At 42.7% G+C, this 15,896-nt stretch overlaps 1 protein-coding gene across 11 annotated transcripts in view; it reads left to right on the top strand.

Moving 5' to 3' along the window:
• Nucleotides 1–15,896, top strand: part of LOC130267662 (solute carrier family 23 member 2-like) — a 42,225-nt gene that overhangs the window by 12,954 nt on the left and 13,375 nt on the right. For 3 of the 11 annotated variants that reach the window (XM_056517730.1, XM_056517726.1, XM_056517721.1), the window contains exons 2-4: nucleotides 13,550–13,711; nucleotides 13,802–13,959; nucleotides 15,618–15,777. In XM_056517730.1, the coding sequence (XP_056373705.1) occupies nucleotides 13,577–13,711; nucleotides 13,802–13,959; nucleotides 15,618–15,777 (453 nt within the window). In that variant the 5' untranslated portion in view covers nucleotides 13,550–13,576. Of the gene's footprint in view, nucleotides 1–6,702; nucleotides 6,721–6,961; nucleotides 7,207–8,470; nucleotides 8,623–10,925; nucleotides 10,947–13,546; nucleotides 13,712–13,801; nucleotides 13,960–15,617; nucleotides 15,778–15,896 lie in introns of those variants that run through there. The other 8 variants (XM_056517731.1, XM_056517722.1, XM_056517728.1 and 5 more) reach the window with 8 other exon arrangements.

The following is a 15,896-nucleotide window of genomic DNA, read 5'->3' as shown; positions in this document are numbered from 1 at the left end:
TCTGCTTGCTGTAGGTGAATAGGAATAATCCTCTATAAGCTTAGCATGTAGAAGCGCAAATCTCTCTTTTGTTACATTTTACCAGCACTGATACATTGTAACAAAAGAGAGAATCGTGCTGCTACAGCTTTAGCTTAGAGTATTTTTCCCATTCACCAACAGCAAGCAGAGATCTTGAAAATTTTAAAGGGAAAGTAACTGGTTTTATGTCGATTCATCATAATAAAAAGTTCTGCCACTTTTTATATCACATTGCAGATCTCTGCTTGTGGTCAATGAATTGCTTCCATACTAAAACTGGGGGGGGGGGGGGGATCAAATACTGTGTCACAGCTGAGGGTTTGGTACAGTTGTCTAGACAATCCTGGACTCCAGGCTGATACATTTTACCAGCACTGATACATTGTATCAGCCTAGAGTCCAGGATTGTCTAGACAACTGTACCAAACCCTCAGCTGTGACACAGTATTTGATTTTTTCCCCACCAGTTTTAGTATGGAAGCAATTCATTGACCACAAGCAGAGATCTGCAATGTGATATAAAAAGTGGCAGAACTTTTTATTATGATGATTTAAGCTGAATCGACACAAAACCAGTTACTTTCCCTTAAAAATTTTCAAGATCTCTGCTTGCTGTTGGTGAATGGGAACAATACTCTTTAAGCTAAAGCTGTAGAAGCACAATTCTTTCTATTGTTACAATGTATCAGTGCTGGTAAAATGTATCAGCCTGGGGGACCAGATTGTCTAGACGACTGTACAACTGTAACAAACCCTCAGCTGTGAAACAGCGTTAGATTTTTTTTTTCCTCTCAGCTTTAGCATAGAAACAATTCACTGACCACAAGCAGAGATCTGCAACATTATATAAAAAGTGGCAGAACCTTATTACATGATGATTAAGCTGAATCAAGATAAAACAGGATAATTTAACTTAAAAATTTTTTTTTCAAGATCTCTGCTTGCTGTGGGTGAATGGAAACCATCCTCTGTAAGATAAACAGGTAGCAGCGCAAAAATATAATATAATCCAATAAAAATATATATGATATAAATAGATCAGCCCGGGATAGTCTAGACATGGTACCACTGTAACAAACCCTCAGCTGTGAAAAAGCATTAGTTGTTAAGCGTTAGTATGGAAACGAGAACTTTCATGACCGTTGACCCCGATCTGGAAAGTTATACAAATAAAGTTGCATAACTTTTCATTACACAATTATTTGGCTTCACTTACATAAACGGAATGATGTCCCTTTAATTCTCAAGATCTCTGCTTGCTTTTGGTAAAACGGAAACAATTCGCTGTAAGCCCATAAACACATAACACCTACTCCCCCCATTTTAAGACTTTTTTTTTTTCCCCTGCTTTTTTACATTTCAGTGCAGGTAAAATGTGCACAACTGTACCAAACCCTCAGCTGTGAGAAGCGTTGGATCTTTTCAGTGCACTTTTCACTGACCGCAAGCACGAGTGTATAAAAAGTTGCAGAATTTTTTAATTGCAATTTTTTTTTTCCAAGATCCCTGCTTGCTGTCAGTGAACAAGAATTTCTAGCTTAGAAACCTACACAAAGGTTGAGTAGTTTGTCATGCAGCTGAGGGTTTGTTACAAAGTGTCAGTATAGGGAACTGATTAAAAACCAACAGACTGACATTCTGGATGTAACTGGAGTATAAGATGTTATCATCTGTTGCAAAACTACAACTCCCATCATGCCCTGACAGCCTTCGGCTGTCAGGGCATGATGGGTGTTGTAGTTTTGCAACAGCCTCAAAGCGACAGATCGGTGAACTCTGATCTGGACAACTACATCCATTATAGACCAATAATAGCTTATGTAACCACAATCTGGTTCCTCAGGGGCCGTCCCAAGAGCTGAACCCCCAAAAAATTGGGTGTTGTAGTTTTGCAACAGCCGTAAAGCGACAGATCGGTGAATGCTGAAGTAAACCGTGATCTGAACAGCTACATCCATTATAGATCAATAATCGCTTACGTAACCACAATCTGGTTCCTCAGGGGCCGTCCTAAGAGCTGAACCCCCCAAAAAATTGTGTGTTGTAGTTTTGCAACAGCCGTAAAGCAACAGATCAGTGAACACTGATCTAGCCTGTGATCAGGACAACATAAATCAATAATAAACTAATAAAAGCTTACGTAATCACAATCTGGTTCCTTGGGGGCCGTCCCAAGAGACGAACAAAAAAAAAGGGGCGGCGTCAATTGACATTTTACAAAAAAAGGCATAAATAATACATATTTATTGCAGAATGAAATTAAACTGATACTCTAGCAAACCCTCAGCTGTGAAACTGTGGGTTTTTCCGCCACTGAATGTGAACGTTTCCTTTCACTGACAGCAAGCAGGAATAGCTCCACAGTATGTAGAAAATGTAGTGCGGTTTATATAAAACTAGTTATATTGCACATTTCCTCCAGTATAACTGCTACATGATGTGAACAGAACCCTACGGAAGTGTAAGTTGTGGCCAGCAGGTGGCAGTATTGTTGTACAGGTGAAGAAAAAAAATGGAATTCTCATTCGCAGGCAACGTTTCGCAATACTTTGGCCTCTGCCTTTCGGAACCCTGAAGATAAGCGGCGCCTTAAGGCTGTGTTCACATGTTTCAGTTTTACTGTCTTTTGCATAAATCTTTTTTTTTTTTTTTTATTGTAACAAAAATTTGCGCAAATCTCTGCTTGCTGTCAGTAAATGGGAAGATCTTAGAGTCTGATTACCCCCCTCTTGACTTAAAGGGGTATTCCAGGAAAAAACTTTTTTTATAAATATATCAACTGGCTCCAGAAAGTTAAACAGATTTGTAAATTACTTCTATTAAAAAATCTTAATCCTTTCAGTACTTATGAGCTGCTGAAGTTAAGGTTGTTCTTTTCTGTCTAAGTCCTCTCTGATGACACCTGTCTCGGGAACCGCCCAGTTTAGAAGCAAATCCCCATAGCAAACCTCTTCTAAACTGGGCGCTTCCCAAGACAGGTGTCATCAGAGAGAGCACTTAGAAAAGAACAACCTTAACTTCAGAAGCTCATAAGTACTGAAAGGATTAAGATTTTTTAATAAAAGTAATTTACAAATCTGTAACTTTCTAGAGCCAGTTGATATATATATATATATATATATATATATATATATATATATATATAAATTCCTGGAATACCCCTTTAAAACTTCTCACAGCTGAGGGATTGCTACACTGTGTCAATAGAGTTGCTTGCTTTCTGATACAGTGTAACAAACTTTCAGCTGTGAAACCAGTAAAACAGCATCATTTCGGAAAAATCGCAACAACAGATAAGCGGTAAAACCGTAACGTGTGAACACAGCCTTGTGGGGTTGGTGCTTATCTTGTGCTCTGTTGCAGTGTTTCCCAATTAGGGTGCCTCCAGCTGTTGCAAAACTACAATCTTTAGCTGTCTGGGCATGCTGGGAGTTTTCAAACAGCTGGAGGCACCTTGGTAGGGAAACTCTGGTGCAGCAATAATTTACACAGTTGTTGCGAATAACTCAACAAGGCTTTACTCCATAGAGGACCTACAAGCTTCACAGTTGCATTAACATATTTACAGGTGTCTAGTTCTCAGCGCTTTTCCATAGAGGCACTTTCAGCTTTCTGGTTTCATGAAATACATACATATATACAGGAGCACAGTTCTTAGTGGCGCTTCCTGAAAGGGCTTCAAACTTGGTGGTTACATCATCATATATACATGTAGACGGATCTTGGTGGTTCTCCATAGAGGCACTTGAAGCTTGATGGTTTCCTGTAACATAGATACAGGTGCCTGGTTCTTCTCCACAGTAAACTTTAAACTTGGTTACATCAATATATACAGGTGCCCAGATCTTGGTGATCCTCCATAGAGGCACTTCAAACTTAGTGGTTACATCAACATATATACAGATGCACAGTTCTTGGCGGTGCTCCAGAGGCCACTCAGGCTTAATAGTTTTTATATAACATATATACAGGTGCATAGATCTTGGCGGTTCTCCATAGAGGCCCTTAAAGCTTGATGGTTTCCCCGTAACATACATACAGGCGCATGGTTCTCCTCCACAGTAAAATTTTAAACTTGGTGCCCAGATCTTGGTGATCCTCCATAGAGGCACTTCAAACTTAGTGGTTACATCAACATATATACTGCTGCACAATTCTTGGTGGTTCTCTGTAGAGGTCCTTTAAACCTACTGGCTTCTTGTCACATATATACAGGTGCACAGAGGTCTCCAGAGCTTTACAAGTACCTTGTGTTTAAAGGGGTACTCCGGTGGAATATATATATATATATATATATATATATATATATACACACACATATACATTTTAAATCAACTGGTGCCAGAAAGTTAAACAGATTTGTAAATTACTTCTATTAAAAATTCTTAATCCTTCCAGTACTTATCAGCTGCTGAATACTAAAGAGGGAATTATTTTCTGTCATGACCACAGTGCTCTCTGCTGACCTCTGCTGTCTATTTTAAGAACTGTCCAGAGCAGGAGAAAATCCCCATCGCAAATATATGCTGCTCTGGACAGTTCCTAAAATGGAAAGAGGTGTCAGCAGAGAGCACTGTGGTCATGACAGAAAAGAATTCCCTCTGTAGTATACAGCAGCTAAGTACTGGAAGGATTAAGAATTTTTAAGAGAAGTAATTTACAAATCTGTTTAACTTTCTGGCACCAGTTGATTAAAAAAAAAAAAAAGTTTTCCACTGGAGTACCCCTTTAAGAATGCCCCACAGACAGCGCTGGTGCAAGGATATTTGCCACCCTAGGCAAAAGCTAATTTTGCCACCCCTTGACCCTGTCCATTGGCTCCGTCCTTTGACACGCCCCACCTTACTACTGGGGTAACAAACCTCCTCATCATGCATTCACCTTACTAGAGTGACACACTGTAACAAAGCCACCACTGATGTAATCTCCTCATACTGGGGTGACACACTGTAACAAACCTCCTCCTCATATGATCTCCTTACTACTGACACACTGTAACAAACCTCCTCCTCCTCCTCATGTTATCTCCTTACTACTGGGGTGACACACTGCAACAAACCACCTTCTCATGTAATCTCCTTACTACTGGGTGACACTATAACAAACCTCCTCCTCATGTAATCACCTTACTACTGGGGTGACACACTGTAACAAACCTCATGTAATCACCTTACTACTGGGGTGACACACTGTAACAAACCCACCATTTATGTAATCTCCTTACTACTGGGGGTGACACACTGTAACAAACCTCCTCCTCATGTAATCTCCTTACTACTGGGTGACACACTGTAACAAGCCTCCTCCTCATGTAATCTCCTTACTACTGGGGTGACACACTGTAACAAACCCCCTCCTCATGTAATCACCTTACTACTGGGGTGACACACTGTAACAAGCCTCCTCCTCATGTAATCTCCTTACTACTGGGGTGACACACTGTAACAAACCTCCTCCTCATGTAATCTCCTTACTACTGGGGTGACACACTGTAACAAACCCACCATTTATGTAATCTCCTTACTACTGGGGGTGACACACTGTAACAAACCTCCTCCTCATGTAATCTCCTTACTACTGGGTGACACACTGTAACAAGCCTCCTCCTCATGTAATCTCCTTACTACTGGGGTGACACACTGTAACAAACCCCCTCCTCATGTAATCACCTTACTACTGGGGTGACACACTGCAACAAGCCTCCTCCTCATGTAATCTCCTTACTACTGGGGTGACACACTGTAACAAACCCCCTCCTCATGTAATCACCTTACTACTGGGGTGACACACTGCAACAAGCCTCCTCCTCATGTAATCGCCTTACTACTGGGGTGACACACTGTAACAAACCTCCTCCTCATGTAATCTCCTTACTACTGGGATGACACACTGTAACAAACCCCCTCCTCATATAATCTCCTTACTACTGGGGTGACACACTGTAACAAACCTCCTCCTCATGTAATCGCCTTACTACTGGGGTGGCACACTGTAACAAACCTCCTCCTCATATAATCTCCTTACTACTGGGGTGGCACACTGTAACAAACCCACCACTTATGTAATCTCCTTGCTACTGGAGGTGACACACTGTCACAAACCCCCTCCTCATGTAATCACCTTACTACTGGGGTGACACACTGTAACAAACCTCCTCCTCATGTAATCTCCTTACTACTGGAGGTGACACACTGTAACAAACCTCCTCATGTAATCACCTTACTACTGGGGTGACACACTGTAACAAACCCCCTCCTTATGTAATCACCTTACTACTGGGGTGACACACTGTAACAAACCCACCACTTATGTAATCTCCTTACTACTGGGGTGACACACTGTAACAAACCTCCTCCTCATGTAATCTCCTTACTACTGGAGGTGACACACTGTAACAAACCTCCTCCTCATGTAATCTCCTTACTACTGGGGTGACACACTGTAACAAACCCCCTCCTCATGTAATCTCCTTACTACTGGGGTGACATGGTGGTGCTGGCTGGGTGGGGGCTTTGGATGCTAGCTGGCTACTAACTTTCTTGCAGCGTGCAGAGCGGCGCCCCCATCAAGAGGGCGCTCTAGGCAGAACCAGTCGTGCCCACAGATGCCCTGTAGGGTTTAGGTCTGGAGACTTGCTTGTCCATCACCTTTACCCTCAGCTTCTTTAGCAAGGCAGTGGTGGTCTTGGAGGTGTTTGGGGTCGGTACCATGTGTGAATACTGCCCTGCGGCCCAGTCTCTGAGGGTCAGTACATGTCGGCATTCATGGTTCTCTCAATGAACTGTAGCCCCAGTGCCAGCAGCACCCATGCAGACCATGGCACTCCCACCGCCATGCTGGACTGTAGACAGAACACACTTGCCTCTGTGCTCCTTACCAGGTATCATGGTCCTGGGCATCATGAGTTCTGCTGGCACCGGAGAGGCATGACAGGCAGCAGAGAGGCTAGGTTCACCCCCGAGCGATGATGACATAGCAGGAACTCGCTCGGCTCTGCTGTGCTGCTTTACATAATCACACAATTACTTTTCCTCATTCATTACTGATTGACTTGTGGTGGGAAACAAAGAGGAGCCGGAGCCTGAGATCAGCTGGGGATGAGCCGGGAGCTGTGACTGATCAGTATCACAATCACCTGGAGACATGGAGAAGGAGAGCAGCGGCCGGGACAACCCCACGTTTGAGGTCAGAACGCATCATTTTGGGGGAATCTATGCCTAGTGGAGGCTTTGGGGGTCTATTCACACGGCAGAAATTCTGCCTCAAATTAAAGCCCATAGACTTCTATGGGATTTCGCACTCCCATTCACACTTCCGAATTTCCACTTGCGGAATTCCGCTTGCGGAATTCCGCAAGTGGAAATTCAGAAGTGTGAATGGGAGTGCGGATTCCCATAGAAGTGTACTGGGCGTTCATTTGAGGCGAAATTTAGAAGTGTGAATGGGGTGCGGAATCCCATAGAAGAGGGGGTGGTTTAGATTTATCCTTTAAAGAGGAAACGTTGCGGAGTTGCCCATAGCAACCAATCGGATCGCTTCTTTCACTTTTGAAAAGGCCTCTGAAAAAAAGAAGCGATCTGATTGGTTGCTATGGGCAACTCGGCAACTTTTCCTCTGGACGGGTTTTGATAAATCTCCCCCTATGGGCTTTAATTTGAGGCGGAAATTCTGCTGTGTGAACAGACCCATACTTGTCTGGTTTTTTTGGGGGGAGGTGATTTTTTTATTTTTTTTAATTTTTTTTAATTTTTGGTCTTTGTGGTGATGCATCATCGTTGTGTTAAGTCGCACATCGTAAATGACTTACCACTTCACAAACCAGCCTAGAAAATCCTCCGCGATTGCGAAAAGTCTTCCAAGTGAAATGTCGCAGAACTTGTGCACAAAAAAAAAAACTGCTCCAAGAAAACTCCTCCTTATCCTTTACCATATACATATATAGCATTGTATTGTATTGTATAGGTTGCTGAGCAGTACGGGGTCCCTGCTCGCGGGGAGGAAGTTTTTGTTTTTTTTGGAAAATTGTTTAAACATTTTTAAATGGATCAAAAAACTGTTTTGCACCCCTGGGGAATGAGGGACATAAGGGGAGATTTATCAAAACCTGTAGAGAGGAAAAAGTTCCCCAGTTGCCCATAGCAACCAGTCAGCTTCTTTGAAATGGTGTCTGAAAATTGAAAGAAGGGATCTGATTGGTTGCTATGGACAACTGGTCAACCTCATACTGAACTGCCCCATTTAGTATAATAAAAATAGATTTTGAATATACCCTGAGGGGCAGATTTCAGGGAACAATAACTCAGGGGGAATCATTTGATATGGCTCTAATATGTGGACACTATGGGGGAGATTCATCAAAACCAGAGTAGAGGAAGAGTGGTGCAGTTGCCCATAGCAACCAATCAGATCGCTTCTTTCATTTTAAACAAGGCCTTTGAAAAATGAAAGAAGCGATCTGATTGGTTGCTATGGGCAACTGGGCAACCTTTACTCTGCACAGGTTTTGATAAATATCCCATTATGGCTTTTATATGAGGGCATCGTGTGGCATCCTTGTATAGGCATTCTATGGCTGTAATATGTGGGCATCCTATGGTATTGGTATGTATACACTACATTGCACCGTGTACAGCCACTACATGGTTGTCTTATGTTGGCACTATATGGTACCTTCTTTATAGAGACTAGTATGGATGTTTTGCATAGGCACTATATGGATGTCTTATGTGTGCTCTATATGGCAGTATTATGTGGGTACTATATGACAACTCTGTATAGGCATTAAAGGCTGTATTATATGGGCACATCATGGCAACTTGTATAGGCACTATATAGTTGTATTGTGTGGGCACTATATAGCACCTCTATAAAGACCATAACTGGCTGTATTATTTTGTCACTATATAGTTGTCTTATGTGGCCATTCTATGGCTGCTTTTCCTATGCACTAAATGGGTGTATTATGTGGGCAGTGTATGGCACCTTTCTATAGGCATTATATGGGTGTACTATGTGGGCACTGTATGGCACCTTTCTATAGGCATTATATGGGTGTATTATGTGGGCACTGTATGGCACCTTTCTATAGGCATTATATGGGTGCACTATGTGGGCACTGTATGGCACCTTTCTATAGGCATTATATGGGTGTATTATGTGGGCAGTGTATGGTACCTTTCTATAGGCATTATATGGGTGTATTATGTGGGCAGTGTATGGTACCTTTCTATAGGCATTATATGGGTGTATTATGTGGGCAGTGTATGGTACCCTTCTATAGGTATTATATGGGTGTACTATGTGGGCACTGTATGGCACCTTTCTATAGGCATTATATGGGTGCACTATGTGGGCACTGTATGGCACCTTTCTATAGGCATTATATGGGTGTATTATGTGGGCAGTGTATGGTACCTTTCTATAGGCATTATATGGGTGTATTATGTGGGCAGTGTATGGTACCTTTCTATAGGCATTATATGGGTGTATTATGTGGGCAGTGTATGGTACCCTTCTATAGGTATTATATGGGTGTACTATGTGGGCACTGTATGGCACCTTTCTATAGGCATTATATGGGTGCACTATGTGGGCACTGTATGGCACCTTTCTATAGGCATTATATGGGTGTATTATGTGGGCAGTGTATGGTACCCTTCTATAGGTATTATATGGGTGTACTATGTGGGCACTGTATGGCACCTTTTATACAGGTATTATGTGGTCAGTGTATGGCACCTTTCTATAGGCATATGGGTGTATTATGTGGGCACTGTATGGCACCTTTCTATAGGCATATGGGTGTATTATGTGGGCACTGTATGGTACCTTTCTATAGGCATTATATGGGTGTATTATGTGGGCAGTGTATGGTACCTTTCTATAGGCATTATATGGGTGTATTATGTGGGCAGTGTATGGTACCCTTCTATAGGTATTATATGGGTGTACTATGTGGGCACTGTATGGCACCTTTTATACAGGTATTATGTGGTCAGTGTATGGCACCTTTCTATAGGCATATGGGTGTATTATGTGGGCACTGTATGGTACCCTTCTATAGGTATTATATGGGTGTACTATGTGGGCACTGTATGGCACCTTTCTATAGGCATTGTATGGGTGTACTATGTGGGCAGTGTTTGGTACCCTTCTATAGGTATTATATGGGTGTACTATGTGGGCACTGTATGGCACCTTTCTATAGGCATTATATGGGTGTATTATGTGGGCACTGTATGGCACCTTTTATACAGGTATTATGTGGGCACTGTATGGCTGTATTTTGTGGGCACTATATGGCAACATTCTATAGGTAGTATATGTATATATTTTGGGGACACTGTATGGTACCTTTTTTATAGGCACACTATGGCCTTATTATGTGTGGTAATGTATTTTCGTGCTCAAAAATCTACAGGGAAATTTAGAAATGATGTGGGAGGTTTCTCAAAACCTGTGTAAAGGAAACGTGATGCAGTTGCCCATAGCAACCAATTAGTGTTTTTTTTTTTTTTTTTTTTTTTAAAGGCCTTTGAAAAATGACTGATCTGATTGGTTGCTATGTGCAACTGGTCAACGTTTCGTCTGCCTGGGTTTAGATAAATCTCTCCTATTATGTGTATAATTCCATTTTGACTCGTACAAGGTTTTTGGAAATGTTCACCAGCAAACACTTGGGATACATGGCGGCCATCTTGTCCATACAGCAATCTGCTGCAGTGGTAGTAGTCTGGTAGTGAATCACAAAAAGCTAAATAAATGAATATTCTTCTCGCACCATACTGTGTCTATTTAGTTACTGCGGCAGAGTTTCAATGTTATGATAGTAATCTGATCGCCTGTATAAAGTTATTGTAGTTATAAATTGTAGGATGATTATACCAGTGCGCCTGCCAAGATATACACAGGAGATGTGACCAGAGGTGAGTGCGGCGGGGTCACCTCTCCTCACATTGTCTATAAATGAGTGCAGCTCCAAAGAATAATACCGGATAAGTAATGTAATGTATGTACACAGTGATCTCACCAGCAGAATAGTGAGTACAGCTCTGGAGTATAATACAGGATATAACTCAGGATCAGTACAGGATAAGTAATGTAATGTATGTACACAGTGACCTCACCAGCAGAATAGTGAGTACAGCTCTGGAGTATAATACAGGATATAACTCAGGATCAGTACAGGATAAGTAATGTAATATATGTACACAGTGACCTCACCAGCAGAATAGTGAGTACAGCTCTGGAGTATAATACAGGATATAACTCAGGATCAGTACAGGATAAGTAATGTAATATATGTACACAGTGACCTCACCAGCAGAATAGTGAGTACAGCTCTGGAGTATAATACAGGATATAACTCAGGATCAGTACCGGATAAGTAATGTAATGTATGTACACAGTGATCCCACCAGCAGAATAGTGAGTACAGCTCTGGAGTATAATACAGGATATAACTCAGGATCAGTACAGGATAAGTAATGTAATGTATGTACACAGTGACCTCACCAGCAGAATAGTGAGTACAGCTCTGGGGTATAATACAGGATATAACTCAGGATCAGTACAAGATAAGTAATGTAATGTATGTACACAGTGACCTCACCAGCAGAATAGTGAGTACAGCTCTGGAGTATAATACAGGATATAACTCAGGATCAGTACAGGATAAGTAATGTAATGTATGTACACAGTGACCTCACCAGCAGAATAGTGAGTACAGCTCTGGAGTATAATACAGGATATAACTCAGGATCAGTACAGGATAAGTAATGTAATGTATGTACACAGTGATCTCACCAGCAGAATAGTGAGTACAGCTCTGGAGTATAATACAGGATATAACTCAGGATCAGTACAGGATAAGTAATGTAATGTATGTACACAGTGACCTCACCAGCAGAATAGTGAGTACAGCTCTGGAGTATAATACAGGATATAATTCAGGATCAGTACAGGATAAGTAATGTAATGTATGTACACAGTGACCCCACCAGCGGAATAGTGAGTACAGCTCTGGAGTATAATACAGGATATAACTCAGGATCAGTACAGGATAAGTAATGTAATGTATGTACACAGTGACCTCACCAGCGGAATAGTGAGTACAGCTCTGGAGTATAATACAGGATATAACTCAGGATCAGTACAGGATAAGTAATGTAATGTATGTACACAGTGACCTCACCAGCAGAATAGTGAGTACAGCTCTGGAGTATAATACAGGATATAACTCAGGATCAGTACAGGATAAGTAATGTAATGTATGTACATAGTGACCTCACCAGCAGAATAGTGAGCACAGCTCTGGAGTATAATACAGGATATAACTCAGGACCAGTACAGGATAAGTAATGTATGTACACAGTGACCTCACCAGCAGAATAGTGAGTACAGCTCTGGAGTATAATACAGGATATAACTCAGGATCAGTACAGGATAAGTAATGTAATGTATGTACATAGTGACCTCACCAGCAGAATAGTGAGCACAGCTCTGGAGTATAATACAGGATATAACTCAGGACCAGTACAGGATAAGTAATGTATGTACACAGTGACCTCACCAGCAGAATAGTGAGTACAGCTCTGGAGTATAATCCAGGATATAACTCAGGATCAGTACAGGATAAGTAATGTAATGTATGTACACAGTGACTCCACCAGCAGAATAGTGAGTACAGCTCTGGAGTATAATACAGGATATAACTCAGGATCAGTACAGGATAAATAATGTAATGTATGTACACAGTGACCTCACCAGCAGAATAGTGAGTACAGCTCTGGAGTATAATCCAGGATATAACTCAGGATCAGTACAGGATAAGTAATGTAATGTATGTACACAGTGACCTCACCAGCAGAATAGTGAGTACAGCTCTGGAGTATAATACAGGATATAACTCAGGATCAGTACAGGATAAGTAATGTAATGTATGTACACAGTGACCTCACCAGCAGAATAGTGAGTACAGCTCTGGAGTATAATACAGGATATAACTCAGGATCAGTACAGGATAAGTAATGTAATGTATGTACACAGTGACTCCACCAGCAGAATAGTGAGTACAGCTCTGGAGTATAATCCAGGATATAACTCAGGATCAGTACAGGATAAGTGTTGTATGTACACTTGGGTTACACAGTGCGTTCCTTTTTATCACATAATGTCACAATGGCATTTTACCAGATATGTTATCAGTGTGGAGGGAGAATGGTACAATTTTTATTTTTGGGGTCAGTAAGCAAACGTCTGTACCTCACAAAATGGTTGACTATGGTTTGAACGTGTACGGAGAGCAGCTCTGGAGCACAAACTGCTTCTGCAGTAACAGGTGAAGCCCTGAGGACACGAAGAGGAGCGTTCAGAAATCCATGGTGGTTTTATTATAAGGCTGGAGAACCTGATATTCTTTGACCTTGAAGGAGACCTGACTACCTTCCAAAGCCCATAAAATGTAATAACGTTCCATCTGGTGCCATCAGCCCGTTGACCTCTAATCAAAGTTCGTTTTGTTTAGCAGATAGAAGATGTCAATCATTATAACATCATGTCCTCATATGATACCAAAGACCCCGGCCTGGAGAAGAAAACAATTGGTCAGATGGACAACGACCGGAACAAGTTGGCGTATACTGTGACGGACGTGCCCCCCTGGTACTTGTGCATCTTCTTGGGTATCCAGGTGAGTCTCATGACAACCCATCGGAGCGGTAATGTTGGCCATAGTGGTCCCCGATAAGTCAAATGATCTGTCTCTGTTCTTACCCTGTAGCATTATCTGACCGCCCTGGGGGGGATTGTCGCTATCCCACTGATCTTATCCACGGACCTGTGCTTGACCCATGACCCCCTGACACAGAGTCACCTGATCAGCACCATCTTCTTCGTCTCCGGGATTTGCACTCTCCTGCAGGTTCTCTTTGGGGTCAGGTGAGCTTCTCCATTCAATGATCTTACAAAAGACAAGGTAACGCTGTCTCTATGACATGGCGCTCCATCGGGTCAGTCTTTTATGTTTTGCTGTTTTACAACCAGAGGTCATAAAAGCAAATTGCTCGATAAGAGTCGAGTATACGACACCTGAGAACGAGCGCTCGGATCTTGCTAAACTGAGCTAACCATATCAGTTTAAAGGGGGTACTGTCCCTTTTAAACCAGCGGTTCTCAACCTTTTTTGCCTGATTACCCCTTGACAGACAATTCCCCAAAAATTGTACCCCATGTTAGAGACCCTTTTTTAATGATTATAGTATAATTCATATGCTTTACTTTCCTCTATAAAAGTCCCCCTGTTCCTCTCCCTATCTCCCCAGTCCCCCGAATTACAGGTAACGTCTTCTCTAACCGGAGTTGTTTACTTTTCCTTTTCTTCACGATCTGGCCTAGACCGCCATGAAGATTTCTCCCATACAAGACTTATCCACAGAACCAGCCAAACAACCATTTTAGGCTTCTTTCTGCAGTACAATACCCACCTATTTACAAACTCCCCCTGTGTATTGTCACACACAGCAATAGTACCCGCTTTGCATCCCCATAAAGTTGTTAGGCCCCCTCTGTGCCCCATATATAGATGTAGGCCCCCATATATAGTTGTAGGCTACCATACTGTCCCGCTATGGTGCTCCTCTGGTTTGGGGACCTATTGCTTTCGTTCACAGCAGTAGGTCCCCGGTCGGCAGGGGCAGTGGAGCAACAAAGCTGATGGTAGTAACGGCCCACAGCAGCTCAGTGCCCGAACTTCCCCTTTGCTGTCCTCCTGCTCCACTCCACGGTGAAGTGACGTCAGCCAAGCATTTCTTTCAAAGTGGTCCAGACCAGTAACCAGTGGCTGTGGCTGCCATTACTGATTTAATTTTTTTTATTTTTTCAAGTACCCCTTGAAGAATTGCTAAGTACCCCTGGGGGTACTTGTACCCCAGGTTGAGAACCACTGCTTTAAGCGCTTTTTAATATTTCACTTCTCCGGTTCACTGATACATCAATAACTATCGAGAATAAGGATGATTCACTAGATGATGTATTATAGTGGGGCTTCTACCGAAAGTCTAGTCTCTAATTCATCAAGGACCTATAGAGGATTCCTTATTCTCCCCATAGAAAAGTCCCATGGACAGGACATTAAAGGGGTACTCCGTCCCTAGACATCTTATCCCCTATCCTAAAGATAGGGGATAAGAGGTCTGATCGCGGGGGTTCCGCCACTGGGAACCCCGGGATCTCCCTGCTGCACCTGGCGTTCCTTTAGAGCATAGAGTGCAGCGCCAGAGGCTTGTGCCATCACTGCCACGCCCCCTAAATGCAAGTCTATGGGAGGGGGCGTGACGGAAGCCACGCCCCCTCCCATAGACTTGCATTGAGGGGGCATGACCGCGACGTCACAAGCCTCCGCCCCTGCATCGCCAGTCATCCGGCACGGAGCGAACTTCGGATGTCTGGGGTGCCGCAACCGAGATTGCGGGGGTCCCCAGCAATCGGACATCTTATCCTCTACCCCTTTAAAGTTGGAATGCCCCTTTTAAGAAAAAGATAATTAGACGCAGTGTTAAGTGTCGCTTACCCAATGACCTGTTTTGTTTGTTCCGTAGGTTACCGATCTTACAAGGAGGAACTTTTACCTTCTTGACCCCGACCCTTGCCATGCTCTCGCTTCCCAAGTGGAGATGCCCAGAATGGACCCAAAATGCCAGCCTGGTGAATGCAACGTCGCCAGAATTTGTGGATGTTTGGCAGTCACGGATACGGGAGGTAATGTGGTGTATGACGCTGTCCGGCACTCTGGATTAGTTTTTGCCCGTATCACGCACACTCCCCATTATTAGTCCTACATCTGTTTTATTCCAGCACAGCTGCATCCATGAATTACT

This window comes from Hyla sarda, chromosome 4 (genome assembly GCF_029499605.1).
Source record: "Hyla sarda isolate aHylSar1 chromosome 4, aHylSar1.hap1, whole genome shotgun sequence".
Taxonomy (NCBI): domain Eukaryota; kingdom Metazoa; phylum Chordata; class Amphibia; order Anura; family Hylidae; genus Hyla; species Hyla sarda.
The sequence above is the reverse complement of the archived record's forward strand: the minus strand, read 5'-3'. Positions and strand labels throughout refer to the sequence as shown.